The sequence below is a fragment of the Etheostoma cragini genome, chromosome 9 (assembly GCF_013103735.1).
Source record: "Etheostoma cragini isolate CJK2018 chromosome 9, CSU_Ecrag_1.0, whole genome shotgun sequence".
Classification (NCBI taxonomy): domain Eukaryota; kingdom Metazoa; phylum Chordata; class Actinopteri; order Perciformes; family Percidae; genus Etheostoma; species Etheostoma cragini.
Window position 1 is genome coordinate 4718733 of NC_048415.1, and position 14668 is coordinate 4733400.

The following is a 14668-nucleotide window of genomic DNA, read 5'->3' on the forward strand; positions in this document are numbered from 1 at the left end:
TCCAACTTTATCCTCTTAATTCAGCAAGAGTGTGAATGGGAACTTTTGAACCATTCCTTGAAACATGGCACCCAACAGCCCAGTATGGCTTTGTGCATGTGTGGCCACAAGAGGGCAGAATTATGCTCTTTAAATCTGCTCGAGTGGAATTTTACATGATTTAGCAATAAATTTAGCAATTTATTTTTCTTCACACTCTCAAATCCCAAGGCTTGCTTTGTATTTAACACCACAGAGCTGTATGATGGAGCAGAAGTGGCTCCATTAGTGTAACAGAGCCAATAGTCAGCCAAGGACATGTGGAAGATTTTGGCATGTTGTCATCAGTTGACATTGGAGTTGGCCTTGTTGTACTTGGTAAACATGGTGTAATACTATTTAATAACTGCACCCAGAAAAAGCATACACAATGTAAATATGATACATCTACATGGAGTGTAACATCTGATCACATTACACCTCCTTTCACAGAGGAGCAGTGGGGAAATCAGAGGGGTATAGGCTAAAGGTCGACAGGGGCAAAGTACCAGTTAAAACACACAAAACACATAGCGATCAAACACGTGCGCACACACACACGCACACACACACACACACACACACACACACACACACACACACACACACACAGTCGATTCTGACTATCTTTGTGGGGACCAGTCATTGACATAATGCATTCCCTAGCCCCTTACCCTAACCTTAACCATCCGACCTAAATGCCTAACCATAACCCTTACCCTAACCCTAACCATAACCTAACTCTAACCCTACTCCTAAAACCAAGTCTTATTCCTCAAAAAGCTCTTTAACATTATGGGGACCAGCATTTTGTCCCCACAAAACCTAGCTAAACCTGGCCCACACACACACACACACACACACACACACACACACACACACACACACACACACACACACCTAAACAAATGGGATTTATTAAGCTACCATTCCATTCAATTCAATTTGTATTAATAATATAAATTCATAACAAGTTCTCTTGAGACACTTTGCAGATTAGGTCTAGAGTCAGAGTGAGTAAGTAGACCACACTCTATAATGTACAAGGACCCAACAGTTCTAGTAGTTCCCTCCAGAGCAAGAACAGTGCGATGGCAGCGTGGAAAAACTCTCTTTACCAGACACTGTAGTTTGTATTGTTTAATTTGTGTGTGTGTGTGTATGCATTTATGTATGTTGAGGTAGGAGAGTTTTTGGTCTTTCAAAGTCACTGATGAAGGAAGTTAGTACAGCTACTCACATGCTCCCCTCTCTCTCTCTGATACTGACTGTTGTATTGACCTCACAGGTAGGCAAACAAAAGAGCAAACATTTACTCTTTTTTTACCGACTGAGCGTTTTGAGCATTACAGTAGTGTGTATGTGTGTGTGTGTGTGTGTGTGTGTGTGTGTGTGTGTGTTTGTGTGTGTGTGTGTGTGTCCTCTGTGCCCTCCTGGCCCCTGTGTATGTGTACTTCAGTGTGTCATCATCTTTCTTAGGATTCCCACCCACAGTTTCAGGAGAATTTCACTCAGATGTCCATCCCTGTGTGGAGAGGAGTCAATTCTTTTTCTCTTTAAGCCTGGCTAGATCAGCAGCAGGCCTCCAACCACAGAAACTGTAAGTACTCTATCACTAAGAACATTTAAGTTAGTCTGGAAAGCATGAATATTATATTAAATGATCAGCCATAAATAAGATTTGAGATCAATCCACCTATCACCGCCAGGACCTGAAAGGCACTTACACCGATAAACTGTGAAAAGTGAAAGTGTTCATGAACTGATGTGATATTTACCATTTATTTCCCCTTGTAGCAGAACAGAGCCAAACTTCCATCAGGACTAGACAATGAGGAACAGGGTGGGGCTGTGTGTGCTGGGCCTTCTGTGCCTCCACGGCTCAGTCTTTGGACAGGTAAGAGAACAGTATCAGAAATCACAACTTCCCATTAGTTTTCTGGCTTTAAAACCCAGATTACACTGTGTGAAGAGATGAACTATTAGGCTGCTAAGATTTACTGCAGTAGTGGAGGAAGTTTCCAGGTCTTTTACGTAAGTAAAAGTAGTAATATTGCACTAGAAAACTTGCATCTAAGTGAAAGGTCTGCATTCAAAACTTTACTTATGCAAAAGAACATAATTGTCAGCAAAATGTAGTTATAGTATCAAAAGTAAAAATACTCATTATGCAATATAGCCATTGTCAGGTCCTTATATATAAATATAAATTATTATATAATTATTATAAAATATATATAATATAAATTATAAAGTTGCACATCAACATTTAGGCATTGTTTTAATGCTGTAGCTTCAGGTTAACTTTATAACTCATTTACAAATATGCATCATGTATTGTAAGATGATCATGTTAATTGCAAACAAAATAAACAAAAGTAACCAGTAACTGTAGTTGTCAGCTAAATAGAGCTGAGTAAAAAGGTCAACATCTTACTCTGAAATGTAGTGGAGAGAATAAAGTAGCATGAATTGAGATTATTCAAGTCAATTTCACGTTTCTCAAAATTGTACTTAAGAACAGACCATGTGCAAATGTACTCGGTTACCTTTCTCCACCACTGGATTGTAAGCATGATTTACCTACATGTGTCTTCAGGTTTGGATTGTTACGTGTCAAGTTTGCAGTGTGGTTTATTTTGTCTTTTGACCTTCAAAATGAAGCAAAGCCAACTTGCGCGTAAACAGAAAGTGTGAACACTTCTGTATACAGGCAAGTTGAGATTGCTTCCTTTCAATAAAGAAAAAAAGTAGAAGAGTAAGTACAATTACTCAAGTAAAAGTAGTAATACAACACAAAGAAAATACTTTATGCATAGTCCTCTTTCAATAAAATTATTGTCAGCACAAATTTACTGATGTTACACAAAGGCTAAATTAGTCATTGTACAAAAGAAATGCCTACTGTATTATATTTATGTTATTGGATTACTATTATTAATGCATTAAGATGGGAAAAGCATTTTATTGGTGAAGTAAAATGTATTGACCTTCTATTTTTCCGTACAGGTTAATCTATGGCAAATGCAGGTGTCAAATATTTTACTTTGAAAGTGTAAAGTAGCAGAGGGTAGAAATATGAGTAAATGCACTTTGTTACTTTCTACCATTGCTTGTCACAGGTTGTATTGTTCTTAGCAGCTGGCAGAAGAGTATTTTTTCCTTCTAAGATGGTTTCATTAAACAACAAAACAACACATAGACCTTAGAAAAGTCATTTTGTGCACCAGAAAAAGTCATATCCTTTATTTCCCCTTTTCAGCCCGGCATCCTGATCTTCTGTGACGACCCATCTGTGAAGATAGCCGTCAACAGCGCAGTGAATAAGTTCAACGAGAGGCTGAGCACTGGACACAAGTTGGCCCTCTTCCAGATACTTACAGCCAGCAAGGTACAGTGATTGCAAAAAGGATGTGGCTTTCTGCACATTCACATAACCTCCTTCATCTCAGGAGAAGTCAAGACCCCTCAAAAGGTCATAAAGAATAAATACTGCAACATGATATACCTATAAAATGTCAAAGTGCACAGAGTTTTTAAGTACTGTGGGTTTCTTACAGAAGTTATTACTTTTACCTCTTGGACATTAGCTTTTTTAGCTACTCCTACACACCAACTGTCTTTAATTTAAAAGGGGGAAATAATATGAAGTATAGTACAGTGCATACATACGTTTGTATAAATACACAGGAAAACAGTGGTTCTTTTTACTGACAATGCACTGTATCAAGCAAGGGAGACTCATAGGGACTCCAAATTGCACACAAGTTAGGATTTAATGTGAAAAAATGCAACATTTTATATATAAATAGAGGAAATAAGAAATATAAATTGCTTGTTAATACAACAATGCATACGAAGTTATGAGCATGTTTTTTATGTGATAATGATGATAATAATAACTAATAGTTACAGTACTTAGTTTGTGAGCAAATGCAGTGTGTGAAAATACAATATTTCCATCTGAAATAAAGTTAATATCAAATATTCAGATTTAAACAGATCCAATGGTTGTTACCTCCATTTGAACTCCACACATCCAATCCAGAGGTGAAACTAAAGCTGTGGGATAATTACCAAGACATTCTGGGATAACATGTTCAGGCCCTGTCTGTGTGTGTGTGTGTGTGTGTGTGTGTGTGTGTGTGTGTGTGTGTGTGTGTGTGTGTGTGTCTTTGCAGTCAAAGAATGTCTCAGACTCGGTGTACTCACTGCAGTTCACCAGCAGGAGGAGTGACTGTCAAGCTGGGAGCAGCAAACCTTGGACAGACTGCAATTATCTGCCAAATGGACGCAAGGTATAAAGTTGAGATGAAACACAGATATTTATGATCTTCATAGCAGTGATGCACAATCTTTCCAAGATACCCTCTATTCATCTCTGTGGAGAAAAAAACGATGGGTCAGTAATCCTTTCCAATGCAAATACTTTAAGCGCCCATATTATGCTCATTTTCAGGTTCACAATTGTTTTTTGAGGTTGTACCAGAATAGGTTTTCAATGGTGTAATTTTCAAAAAACACACCATTTTTTTGTACTGCACATTGCTTCAAATCCTGTTTTCACCCTGTGTGTTTGGGTCTCTGTTTTAGCTACAGAGTGAGACATCTCACATCTTTACTATCTTTGTTGGGGTTCACACATGTGCAGTGCCCAGGTAATGGTAACATCAGCTAGCTACTGTTTTTCTTTACAAGGCAGGAAGACACTTGTGGAATACATGCAGAACAGGAACACGCAAGTAGTTCTTTTGTGGATTATGGTGAACTAGTGTGTGTTACGTAAAAAGCCGTGGAGATTTTGAACAGCTCACCCGGAGACTGAAGGCAGAGGACATTCAGAAACCGTATCTCACTCCAAACAGCACGGATAGTCTTTTTTGTTTGTATGCGGGTGGAAGCACCACAGACACAAAATAACACCCCAAATCCCAGAAAAAGGGATTTTTCCATTACATGGGCACTTTAAACAAAATTGTAGACTTCATGTGTACTCAAAGAGATTATCTTGCATAAAGATTGCAACAATAGTTAATGTAAAAGTCAGTATTACACAGTATTTAATAACACAAACCATAACTCTAATATTATATTCGATTAATCCTCCAGGAGCCATTTTCATGCAATGCCACAGTCTACATGACCGACCACGAGGCAGACACTAAACAGGTGGATTGCCGGCTCGGTAAGTGAAAATAAACCCAGCATCTAATAATAGGTTTTGTAACACAAGTACAACCAGCAGAATTTGCTTCAAATTTAGTTATAAAATATTTAATTAAAAGTGATTAATTCTCACTTTTAAGTGATGCCTCAACCAGGGGTAATTGGCCCTTCAATCATCATCCATACAATGAGAAACCAGTAATTTCCCCATTTTCACATCTTCCAAGCATGGTATGATCATGTATGGAGAGTTTTCTTCAAGGCTCTGGTGTACTAATACAGTTCTCCATTACTCTGTTCATCAGAGGAGCACAATTCTCATTAAGAAAACAGTGAGTCATTGAGAAAAATGTACACTGGTGGGTGCAGGGCCTATGAGGGGAGCTGATTGTGTAATATCTCAACACTGTGCAGATATGGAGACCGCAGTATTAAGAAGTCACACCATAAAAGGCAGTGACAGTCTAGACTTTAATCTGTTTGCCTAACCAACTCACTGTCAGACTACAGTGAATAGATTATATGTTTTTTCTCTTCAGCTTCCAATGTCCAGCTTCAGAACTTTCTCCAACAATAAAGCTGGTCTTTCCCTAAATTACCCCCACCCCCACCCCCTCGTATGAAGAATTATCTATAAGGTCCTAATAATAACATACAGTAAAGTCAATTAACAAATTTGTGCTGATGATTTTCATTTTTTTATTTTTCTGTGACACTTGGCAGTCAAGTTGCATTGTGGGTAATGTATGCACCAGGTTTTGACAAAGAAGAGAAACACATGGAATAAAAAATACCATATCTGATGCATTGATTTTGATCCTCTCTATTGTAAGTCTGACAGTATTATAGAAGTGCAAAGCTAGTATGGTCTAGCTACACCGCCTAGCTTTAGGGATAGGGGAAAAAAACCTCCGGCTTGTTTGTATTTCTTTAAATTAACCACAACCATCAGGGCAACACTAAGTCCCGAAAGCGGCGATAGCGAGAGGGGAGAAACCTCCAGAACGTGAGAGACGTGCTGGATGTCAAGCTTTATGCCAGCATTATACATCTGTTGAGCCAGACTACCTAGCCATTAGAAGTTATTGGACTATAGTTAAAAAATAATACCACCAGCTTCTCTAAAACATCATTCTTCCAGCTGAAAAACACTGATTTTGGCTTGACTTGTTATTTAATAGAAAGGTTATATCCTGCCTTTATCTTTAGCATTATGGATTATTGTAACATTGCTTCTTCCCCAAAAAAATTTATAAAACTTAGATTATTTAGACCTCTGCTGCTGTTTGGCTAAGCTGCACTGTTTTTCATAACTGTCAACATTGATTTTTAATTTTTTGTTCTTGCAACAAAAAAATGCATAAATGAGAAAGAATGTTTGTGGGAATTTAATACATTTTCTTTTGCCTTATATCATTTTCCTTGTCTATCACAAGGGAGTATTTTTACACACAGAGAACTGTGAATTGACTTGGGTCACATTACATTGCAAAAAAATGTTCTATCATGCACAGTCAGCTCATACTAGAGAAAGATCATCATATCCCTTCTCTATCACACCATTAAACACCATGTTCATTACTTCATTTGATTGTGCTGATTTTAACTCAAAATCTTCTCCTGTTAACTTAAAATCTTGAGTGTTATTTGTATCTGATCATTATGTGTTATTTATTTCTCAATGGAAAGCACTTTATACATCTATGCTAATCAGTATCCTAACAGATGTCGTAGTAGTAGTGGTGGGGAATTAGGGTGTTTCCTTAAATGCATAGTTAATATTGCTTTTAACAGTCGCAATCATCTGCTGTCTACTCATTCTTTTTTTCTTCTACTATCTTTCTCCTCTCCAGACGATCACATTATTCCAGTGAGAGCTCCCTGTTTGGGCTGTCCTCAGGACATCGACATAGACTCAGAGGACCTTAGGGTTCCTCTTTCAATCTCCATCTCCAAGTATAACTCCTTGTCCGACTCTACTCACCTGTTCGCCCTGCACAGTCTCGGCCATGCCACCAGACAGGTAGAGACTGGGTGATACAAGGAGAGAGGAAGTGGGAGGAATGCCAGCTGTTTCTTTTCTACCCACTGTCTGTATGTATCCCTGTAGGTGGTTGCAGGCTTCAGATTCAAGCTGAGGTTTGACATGAAGAAGACCACATGCCCCAAGGATGAACACAAAGACCTCAACGATCTGTGTGTCCCTGATGAAGAGAATGTGGTAAACATGAAACCAAACCCCTTTTTACTGCGGACATAATGTAATCCAGGCTTATTTGACCTGGTGTGTCTCACTGTGTGTGTTTGCACGTGCAGGAGTTTGCTAACTGTAACTCTACAGTGGATGTAGCACCATGGCGATTTGAGGTCCCACAGGCACAGATACAATGCGAACCAGGGGAAATGCCTCAATCGGTAAGACCCACTTTTCACAAAATGGTCAATAATGACAGAATTTAGCCCCTTTAAAAATCCAATATGGACCAAGACAGTTGCTAATATTGCCCTATACTCTGATATATACAACTGGTCCTTGCCTGCTTAAATGTACTTATTTTTCAAATGCCTTAATTGTTCGTGTGAAGCATTTTGTAGCCCAAGTTTTACATATTGTATATATATATATATATATATATATATATATATATATATATATATGTAATAAGTTAGCATGTTTATGTGAGTGTGTGTTTGGTTATGGAAAGGGTAAAAATACATTAAACCCTCCAAACTCTTTGGATACTGAGCCACATGCACGCGGTTTTGGCAGGTTGAGAAATCCTCGACCGACCAGCTGTTAGTTACTGTTCTTTAGTTAGGATTGGACAATAGTTGTTTGATGTAGAAGTTTAGTGGAAGGTAAATTTAGCCGCAATGGTTGATTTGTTTTTGGACACTTATCTGGCAGAATAACTTAACAGCAAGCAGACAAACCCACTGCCCTGATAAACAGACAATTTCTACGTTCAGTGAGCAACATTCACATCTCCAATGTAAAGACAACATGCTGAAAGGTCAGTTCCAAGTAATAACTTCATACTTCTTGTAACTAGTACAAGAAGTATGAACGTATTAACAAATACAATAGTATTTACCAAAAAACAATAGTGCTTGAGTTTTGGAAATTGAAATTGTACACAAAGTAAAGCTTCTAATAATAAAATGTGTTGCAGAACGTAACGTAAGAACAATTCTGCGTAGAAACGCTACTTTGGGTTAGATCATTGTTTCTGCTTGATATTAACTGAGAGCCTCTGTATTAGGTAGTAAGAGTGACAATACTATAAAGATAATATTTTCACAATGTAAAATGGGTCATGCGCACATTGGGACTTTTGTCCCCATTTTGCTCCTAAACGGTACACTACACTTGACTTTCAATCAAAAATTGAAAATGTTAGAAAATGTGTCTTACTCTATTCTTTTCTTCAGTTTTTCATCAGGCGTCGTCCTCCTGGCTGGTCCCCACTCAGGAACATTCTATATAATGTTCGCTCATCTCCATCTCCATCTCTATCTCCATCTCTGACCACACCACCCCCCACTATGGCTTCAGCCAAAGAAGAATCTTCTGAGGAGGACACCACAGTCTCCCAGCCTTCCAACTCCCCTGGCCTGGCTGCAGAACCTGTGATTGACAGCCCCTTCTACTGCCCGTCCAAGCCCTGGAAACCGTTCAATGCGGAGCCTGCAGCTCCTACGAAGGCTGCCACAAATGAGGCCACCACTCCGCTCTCAGCAGACGGGACCTTCAGTGATTCAGACCTGGTGGCATAAATTTGTCCTAATGGAACCACATTTATATTCAAAATAATCTCACTCGTCACACTCTTCCAACAGATTTTGTTTCCTCCTCTAATATATTGGGTGGCATTGCAGGGATTTTTGGAGGAACGTGTCTATGGGTTTTATGCAGATTTGAAAAACAAAAGGGTTAATTTAATAAATATAACCAGTCAAGGGGACAAAGGAGAAGGCAACCTGTTTTGGGGCCCTGTTAATCCTCAGAAAGAATTGGAAAAAAGGACTGAAATGATGACAGAGCGCTTGACTGTTATCATATTAATTGCTGGTTAAGCAAGGAAAACCGGTGTTACATTCATTGATGAAAACAAAGTATTGAGTGATTGAATGTCCTCAATGGTGATTCATTATAAAGATGTGAGAAAATTGAAAAAGTGAATTGGAAATCGGTTATTCTAAAACGGAAAAAAAATCTACAATAAAATAAAATAAAACCTTTTGTGCACTGGTTTTATGTGTCAATAAAAATGCAACTCATTATTATTGATTTTCTTTCTATAAAACAATATTCAGCAATCAGTTTTATCACAAGATACATATAGATAGATACATTGTTGTTTAAAAAGAAATAAACCAATCATATTCAGTCATTCAGATTCCCTGAATACATTTTTCAGGAATGTGATGGTAATTAAACAAATTTAACTATTGATTTAGTTTTATTGCCAATAAAACTAAATATTAATTAAAGTTGTTATGGTTAAAAATGGGGATAAACTTAACAAAATGCTGCATGACATTGTTCAATAAAATAAGATTTCGTAAAGAGGCCTGCTGTACAGTCAGTTTGCAGGAGTGGAAAGCAAACACCGCCGGGTAAATGTTTAACACATTTATTTGTACTTCTTTACAGAACACTCAGATGACCAGTCAGTCAGTCAGGGTACAAATCTTTACTCAGTGAACAGGGAGCCAAAATGAAATACAATAGACATTTATAAATTAATGAAAATGCAGGTTATTGTTAGGATGATGAAACTGTTCCTACGTGGAGCAAACTTAAGGCATTCATTCATAAACATATGTCTGGCTGCTAAGAAGACTAAAGTAAAAAAACAAAACAATGTAGCATGAAGAAAATTACTGAGCTTTACCCAATGCCATGCAGGTAGGCTGTGAAAAACAACACATTGGCTCATTGTACATTCATTCATAGTATAGGTTCATGTTCTGACAGCATGGCATGTTGAAGAAATATATCAGCAACAGCCTATTATGTAGTTTAGAACACTGCACTGAAAAAAAGAACATGAATCCATGGAAAATGTAGTTAACTTCTGTTTGAAGTGAGAATTTAGACTTCAGAAGCCTAAAAAATGATCACAAATGATCATTAATCTTAATGATTAGTCATATTTGCTCTTTGAATGAAGGTCCTGGGTTTAGAGCATAGTAGACTAAACCGTACAACAGCATTAGTTGTTTGATCAATAGAAATTACCCATGAGTCATATTTACGTTTATGGTGGCTGTAGTAAAGATGGGATTAAAGTAGTATGATGTGGACAAAGTATAAGAGCGGCAAACTCTGCACGTTAGTCAGAGTAGTGAACAGGTCAAACAAACACAGGACTTTAACCCAGAGCTACATCACATTCTATGTCACATGCGTAACTGGAATTGAATAAACACAACCAACTGATTTCAACCCCCAAACACAATGTTAATCTAAATTTAGAAGTAGTTAGTAGTAGTTTTTGGTGCCTGAACCTAACCAAATTGCAACCATTTTAATGTCAATGACATGTTTGAAACTGCGACCATTTACATTTGGATGGAAAACGCTCCGTGGGTCCGTTTTCCTGTTACTGCCAGAGGCGTTATCTTATGAATCGCTCACGTGGGTCGTGTAAGATAGTATGAGGACTTGTTGGAGTTAAAATAAAAATAGTCTGCAACTGTGGATTTGACAGTGTTTTTAGCTGCTCCTCAGAAACAAACACCTGTTCACTAAATATACATTGGGACAATAAGGCCTGTCCATCAGGAGGACAAGCAGGAACATTAACACACAAGTGTTACAACTTCACGGAAAGCCATAAAAAAACAATATAGGCTTCACAAAAGTAGTATTTACTGGATCAATATTGCATTGAATGGCATTATAAATTGTGGGTGTGTATGTCCACTTTTTGTGTTGGAATTATAGCTGAGATTATATGATTGTATTAGCATGGGCCATAACAGAAGAGAGGGTAAAAGAAAATAGACTTTCCTTTCTCTCTGTTAAACTTCTCAGATCAATATATCTCTGCACAAATACAGTAAAGAGCTTAAATGAAATGATCAACCATTTCCAACTTCATCTTGTTTAGTAAAATAGCAGGTAAAATAATTATGTATCATTATGTGATACTCCACTGCTTGCAGATTGTTATCTGTTGCATACAATCAGATTTGTAATTATGGGCTTGTGTTTTCATCTTTGAGCTTTTTGAATCTGAAAATTGACAAAGCACGATTGCATCAGAGCCTTCACTTAAAGAAAGATAAACTAGTGCAACATTATAAATTCGTGCACCCATTCAGTGCCAAAGTTGGGGAGCAGAACTTTCAAGCAAACAAACATAATATGAGAAGATGTTTTACTTAGATGCTGGACATATTTCTTATAAATTGAGACCGAGGATGAAGATCCAAGATTAAAAAAATCTTTTAAATGTAGTAAGATTCTCTGTCATAGTTCTCACAGCACCTGACCTTATACATTTGTATATTTATAAATTCAAGAAGTAGGTGCGTCTTCACTAATGTAGGACTGTGGCATAAATAACAATTACTACAGGCATCAAACAAAAATCCTATACACAATTCTTCAACCATAGGTGCTTACGTACAGTACAATATGTATACACACACGCTCACATTCAGTACTAGATAGACACTGCACTTTCCCCCATCTCAACTTTAAACCAACAAAATATAGCTGTGGTTCTGATTTGTGACGTTTCAAGTAAAAGATTTACAACTTAGGTATGGAGAAAAAAAAAAAAGATACCTGGGTGGGAGGGGGGGGGGGGCAACCACACACACCACCTCTTCCATAGTTAAATGTCTTCACACACATACACATGGAAATGTACATACATACATACAGTGTGGATTTTCATTGGGGCCTGCCAATGAAGCTCTGTAACCGGTACAGAAATACCATTAATGTACACAAACACACTCACACAATCAATTTGGAAGATACAATGGAGAGGATATCAAAGAGAACACTACAGGTTTGTCACACATGAAGTCCGCCATGGATGTTTGACTGTAACTGTACATACATACTGCTTAATGCTTCTTTAAAAGGTAAAGTTTCATACATATACTGGTTATGCCACTTGAAAACATAAAACGATGAATGCACATAAAGTCCATGTTAGTAATGAAATACATTCTAGCCTTTAATGCTTCAAGGATATATGACATCACAGATGTGCGCCAGAACAGACCACCACTTTAGCTTTTAAATACAATTAACAGTTGAGCTGACAAAGTGTTGACATTCTTTTCCGCAGGCAGATTGAGTTTCATACTGTAGCTAAGTAAAATGGTAATCTAGCTATGAGCACATCCAAATGTTTTTTTAAGTACATTGCAAGGGTGTCGGGGGCTCTTTAGGCTGCTCTGAGCCGTCTTTAATTAATACATTCTCTCCTCAACAAAGCACACCATACGAGAAGTTTTAAATCAACAAATCCGTTGAGTTTTCTTCCTCTCAAAAAACACCTTTTTGTAACAATATTTTTTGAGAAAGTTATCTGTCTCAAAATTCAAGGCGACTATGGTCTGTTTTAAAGACACAACAAAACAAAAATGCATTATCACGCTGTAATCCTGCACCCGTGTTTATTGTTTGTGTTAATTTAAATGATGATTGATTTACATATTTTATATTTCCTTTTCTCTTTCTTTAACATACATGTAAATATTCAATTTTGATGACACATCTGAAACTCATGGCGTATTACTGGTGCTCTAAGCAATGTTGGGTGACGGTACTTCAAGTTGACGTTCAAAGTATTTTCAAACACGAGGCTAAGTCCCCTCTCCCTCCCTTCCGTGCACTAACGAACCCCAAGCCCAACCGTTTTTGTTGGCGTTTATGGAGCCTGGGCTGTCTACAGAGCTAGCAGATGAGTGAGATGTTTGCTGTATATGACAAAAAAATGTTGTAGCCTAAAAAACACGTCACATCGCTTAGAGCACCTTTAATCCGATGAAATGTGACACGATTGGCTCTAAAACCGCACTTGATTGTTGGCTAGTGGTTCATAGAAACTAGCAAACTGAGAAAATACAACATACTGAGGTGTGTGTTTGGATATCAGTTGGCTAAAATGTTGTTTACATTTCCAAAGAATACAACAGAAGACTCTTTTTTTTAAATTAGTTTTGCCCTCATCCTCTGTCTCCTGAACCAACAGCATAGGGAAGTATGTTTGGTGAGTATTACTCTATTCTCAAAACCATCTTATTTTGAACGATCAATCAAATTTGAAAGATTTGTTCAAATTCCTCTTGCGACTAAATCTCTTCCACATTCACTGTTTCACTTGCTTCACTAAAGACGCTTTAACTGTCATTTCACTGTGACTTTTAAACGTTAAAAAAGCTGCATGCTCAAATGTTTCTGTTGGGGAAAAATCTGAAAATGAACAGCGCATGGTAACAGTGAGCTTGGCTCAAATACTGCCAGAGTTACAGGCTCGGTGAAAGGTGATATATCACAAGATGTGTGATAAAGACAAGTTAAATGCACTTTGTCCATGAGTCGGCAAATACATTCTAATGCTCTAATGATATGCTAAAGACAAACAACCTCACATCGTTGTAAATAAATAATAAAAAAACAATAACAAAAGTCAAATCTAGCTTTTCCTGTTAATAGTGCTGTTAAGGTAAAACAACTTATTTAGGCAGTTTGTGTGGCTGAGCAGTGTTGTGGAGTGTTGTGCTGTGACGCCAAGGCATTTTATCAACAGGAAGACGTGTCATTCCCCTGGGCTTCTGCTTGCCAACAAAGATGCTTAAAATAGGTTCCATTATTCATAAAATGTAAGATTGGCACTTTTCATTTTTTCCAAAACAAGTACATTTTTACAAATTCCAAGGGGTTGCAAACTAGCCACAATAACACATATTGGGTGCTACTGACAATTTCAAATGAGATATTTAACTTTGAGTGATGGAGGCAAAAAAAAAAGGCATCAGCTGTCTTAATTCACAAATATGAGCAAAACCCTTGGGAAAAAAGGGGAAAGCTGTTGCACTCATGCTAGTCAGATGGAGAAAGCAAAAAGGTGAACACAAATACAAAAAACTGTAAATGTATTTACACAAAAAATTATGAGTTTCTGGAGAGCTGAGTTTTGCCTGTGTCGAAACTGAAAGAAACTAGATACATAAATAAATTCAAAAAGTCATAATAAATCTGTATATTATTCCAGTATTTCTAAGTGCTTTTTTGATGGAGAGGCATCATCACCCTGAAAATTATGCAAAAATCTAAAGCTGCACCACCGACAAATGTTCCCAAGGGTGGAGTGCTTTATAACTGTTAGAGCTGTGCAAAACAAACCAGGGACTCCTCTGCAGTTTTTGAGCTTTTCAAATCAACTCACAAAAGGGTTAAAAGGTAGGAAAGCTGACACCAAATCAGCTAAGAAGGGCAACTCCACCACAA

At 37.6% G+C, this 14668-nt stretch overlaps 1 protein-coding gene across 1 annotated transcript; it reads left to right on the forward strand.

The window, feature by feature from the left end:
• The first annotated feature begins 1463 nt into the window (after positions 1-1463).
• Positions 1464-9195, forward strand: kng1 (kininogen 1). The gene is made up of 9 exons (XM_034880645.1): positions 1464-1618; positions 1816-1925; positions 3270-3409; positions 4200-4316; positions 5128-5203; positions 7038-7207; positions 7295-7405; positions 7501-7599; positions 8617-9195. Exons 2-9 carry the CDS (start codon positions 1850-1852, stop codon positions 8959-8961), a joined length of 1134 nt encoding a protein of 377 aa, XP_034736536.1. The 5' UTR covers positions 1464-1618; positions 1816-1849; the 3' UTR covers positions 8962-9195.
• The last annotated feature ends 5473 nt before the right edge of the window (positions 9196-14668 follow it).

What these genes read in the sequence shown, in the direction of transcription:
- kng1 (XM_034880645.1), top strand. Translation starts at nt 1,850, where the DNA reads ATGAGGAACAGGGTGGGGCTGTGTGTGCTGGGCCTTCTGTGCCTCCAC. An exon ending in AGATACTTACAGCCAGCAAG is followed by an intron (nt 3,410 to 4,199) that starts GTACAGTGATTG and finishes GTGTCTTTGCAG; the next exon opens with TCAAAGAATGTCTCAGACTC. An exon ending in ATCTGCCAAATGGACGCAAG is followed by an intron (nt 4,317 to 5,127) that starts GTATAAAGTTGA and finishes TTAATCCTCCAG; the next exon opens with GAGCCATTTTCATGCAATGC.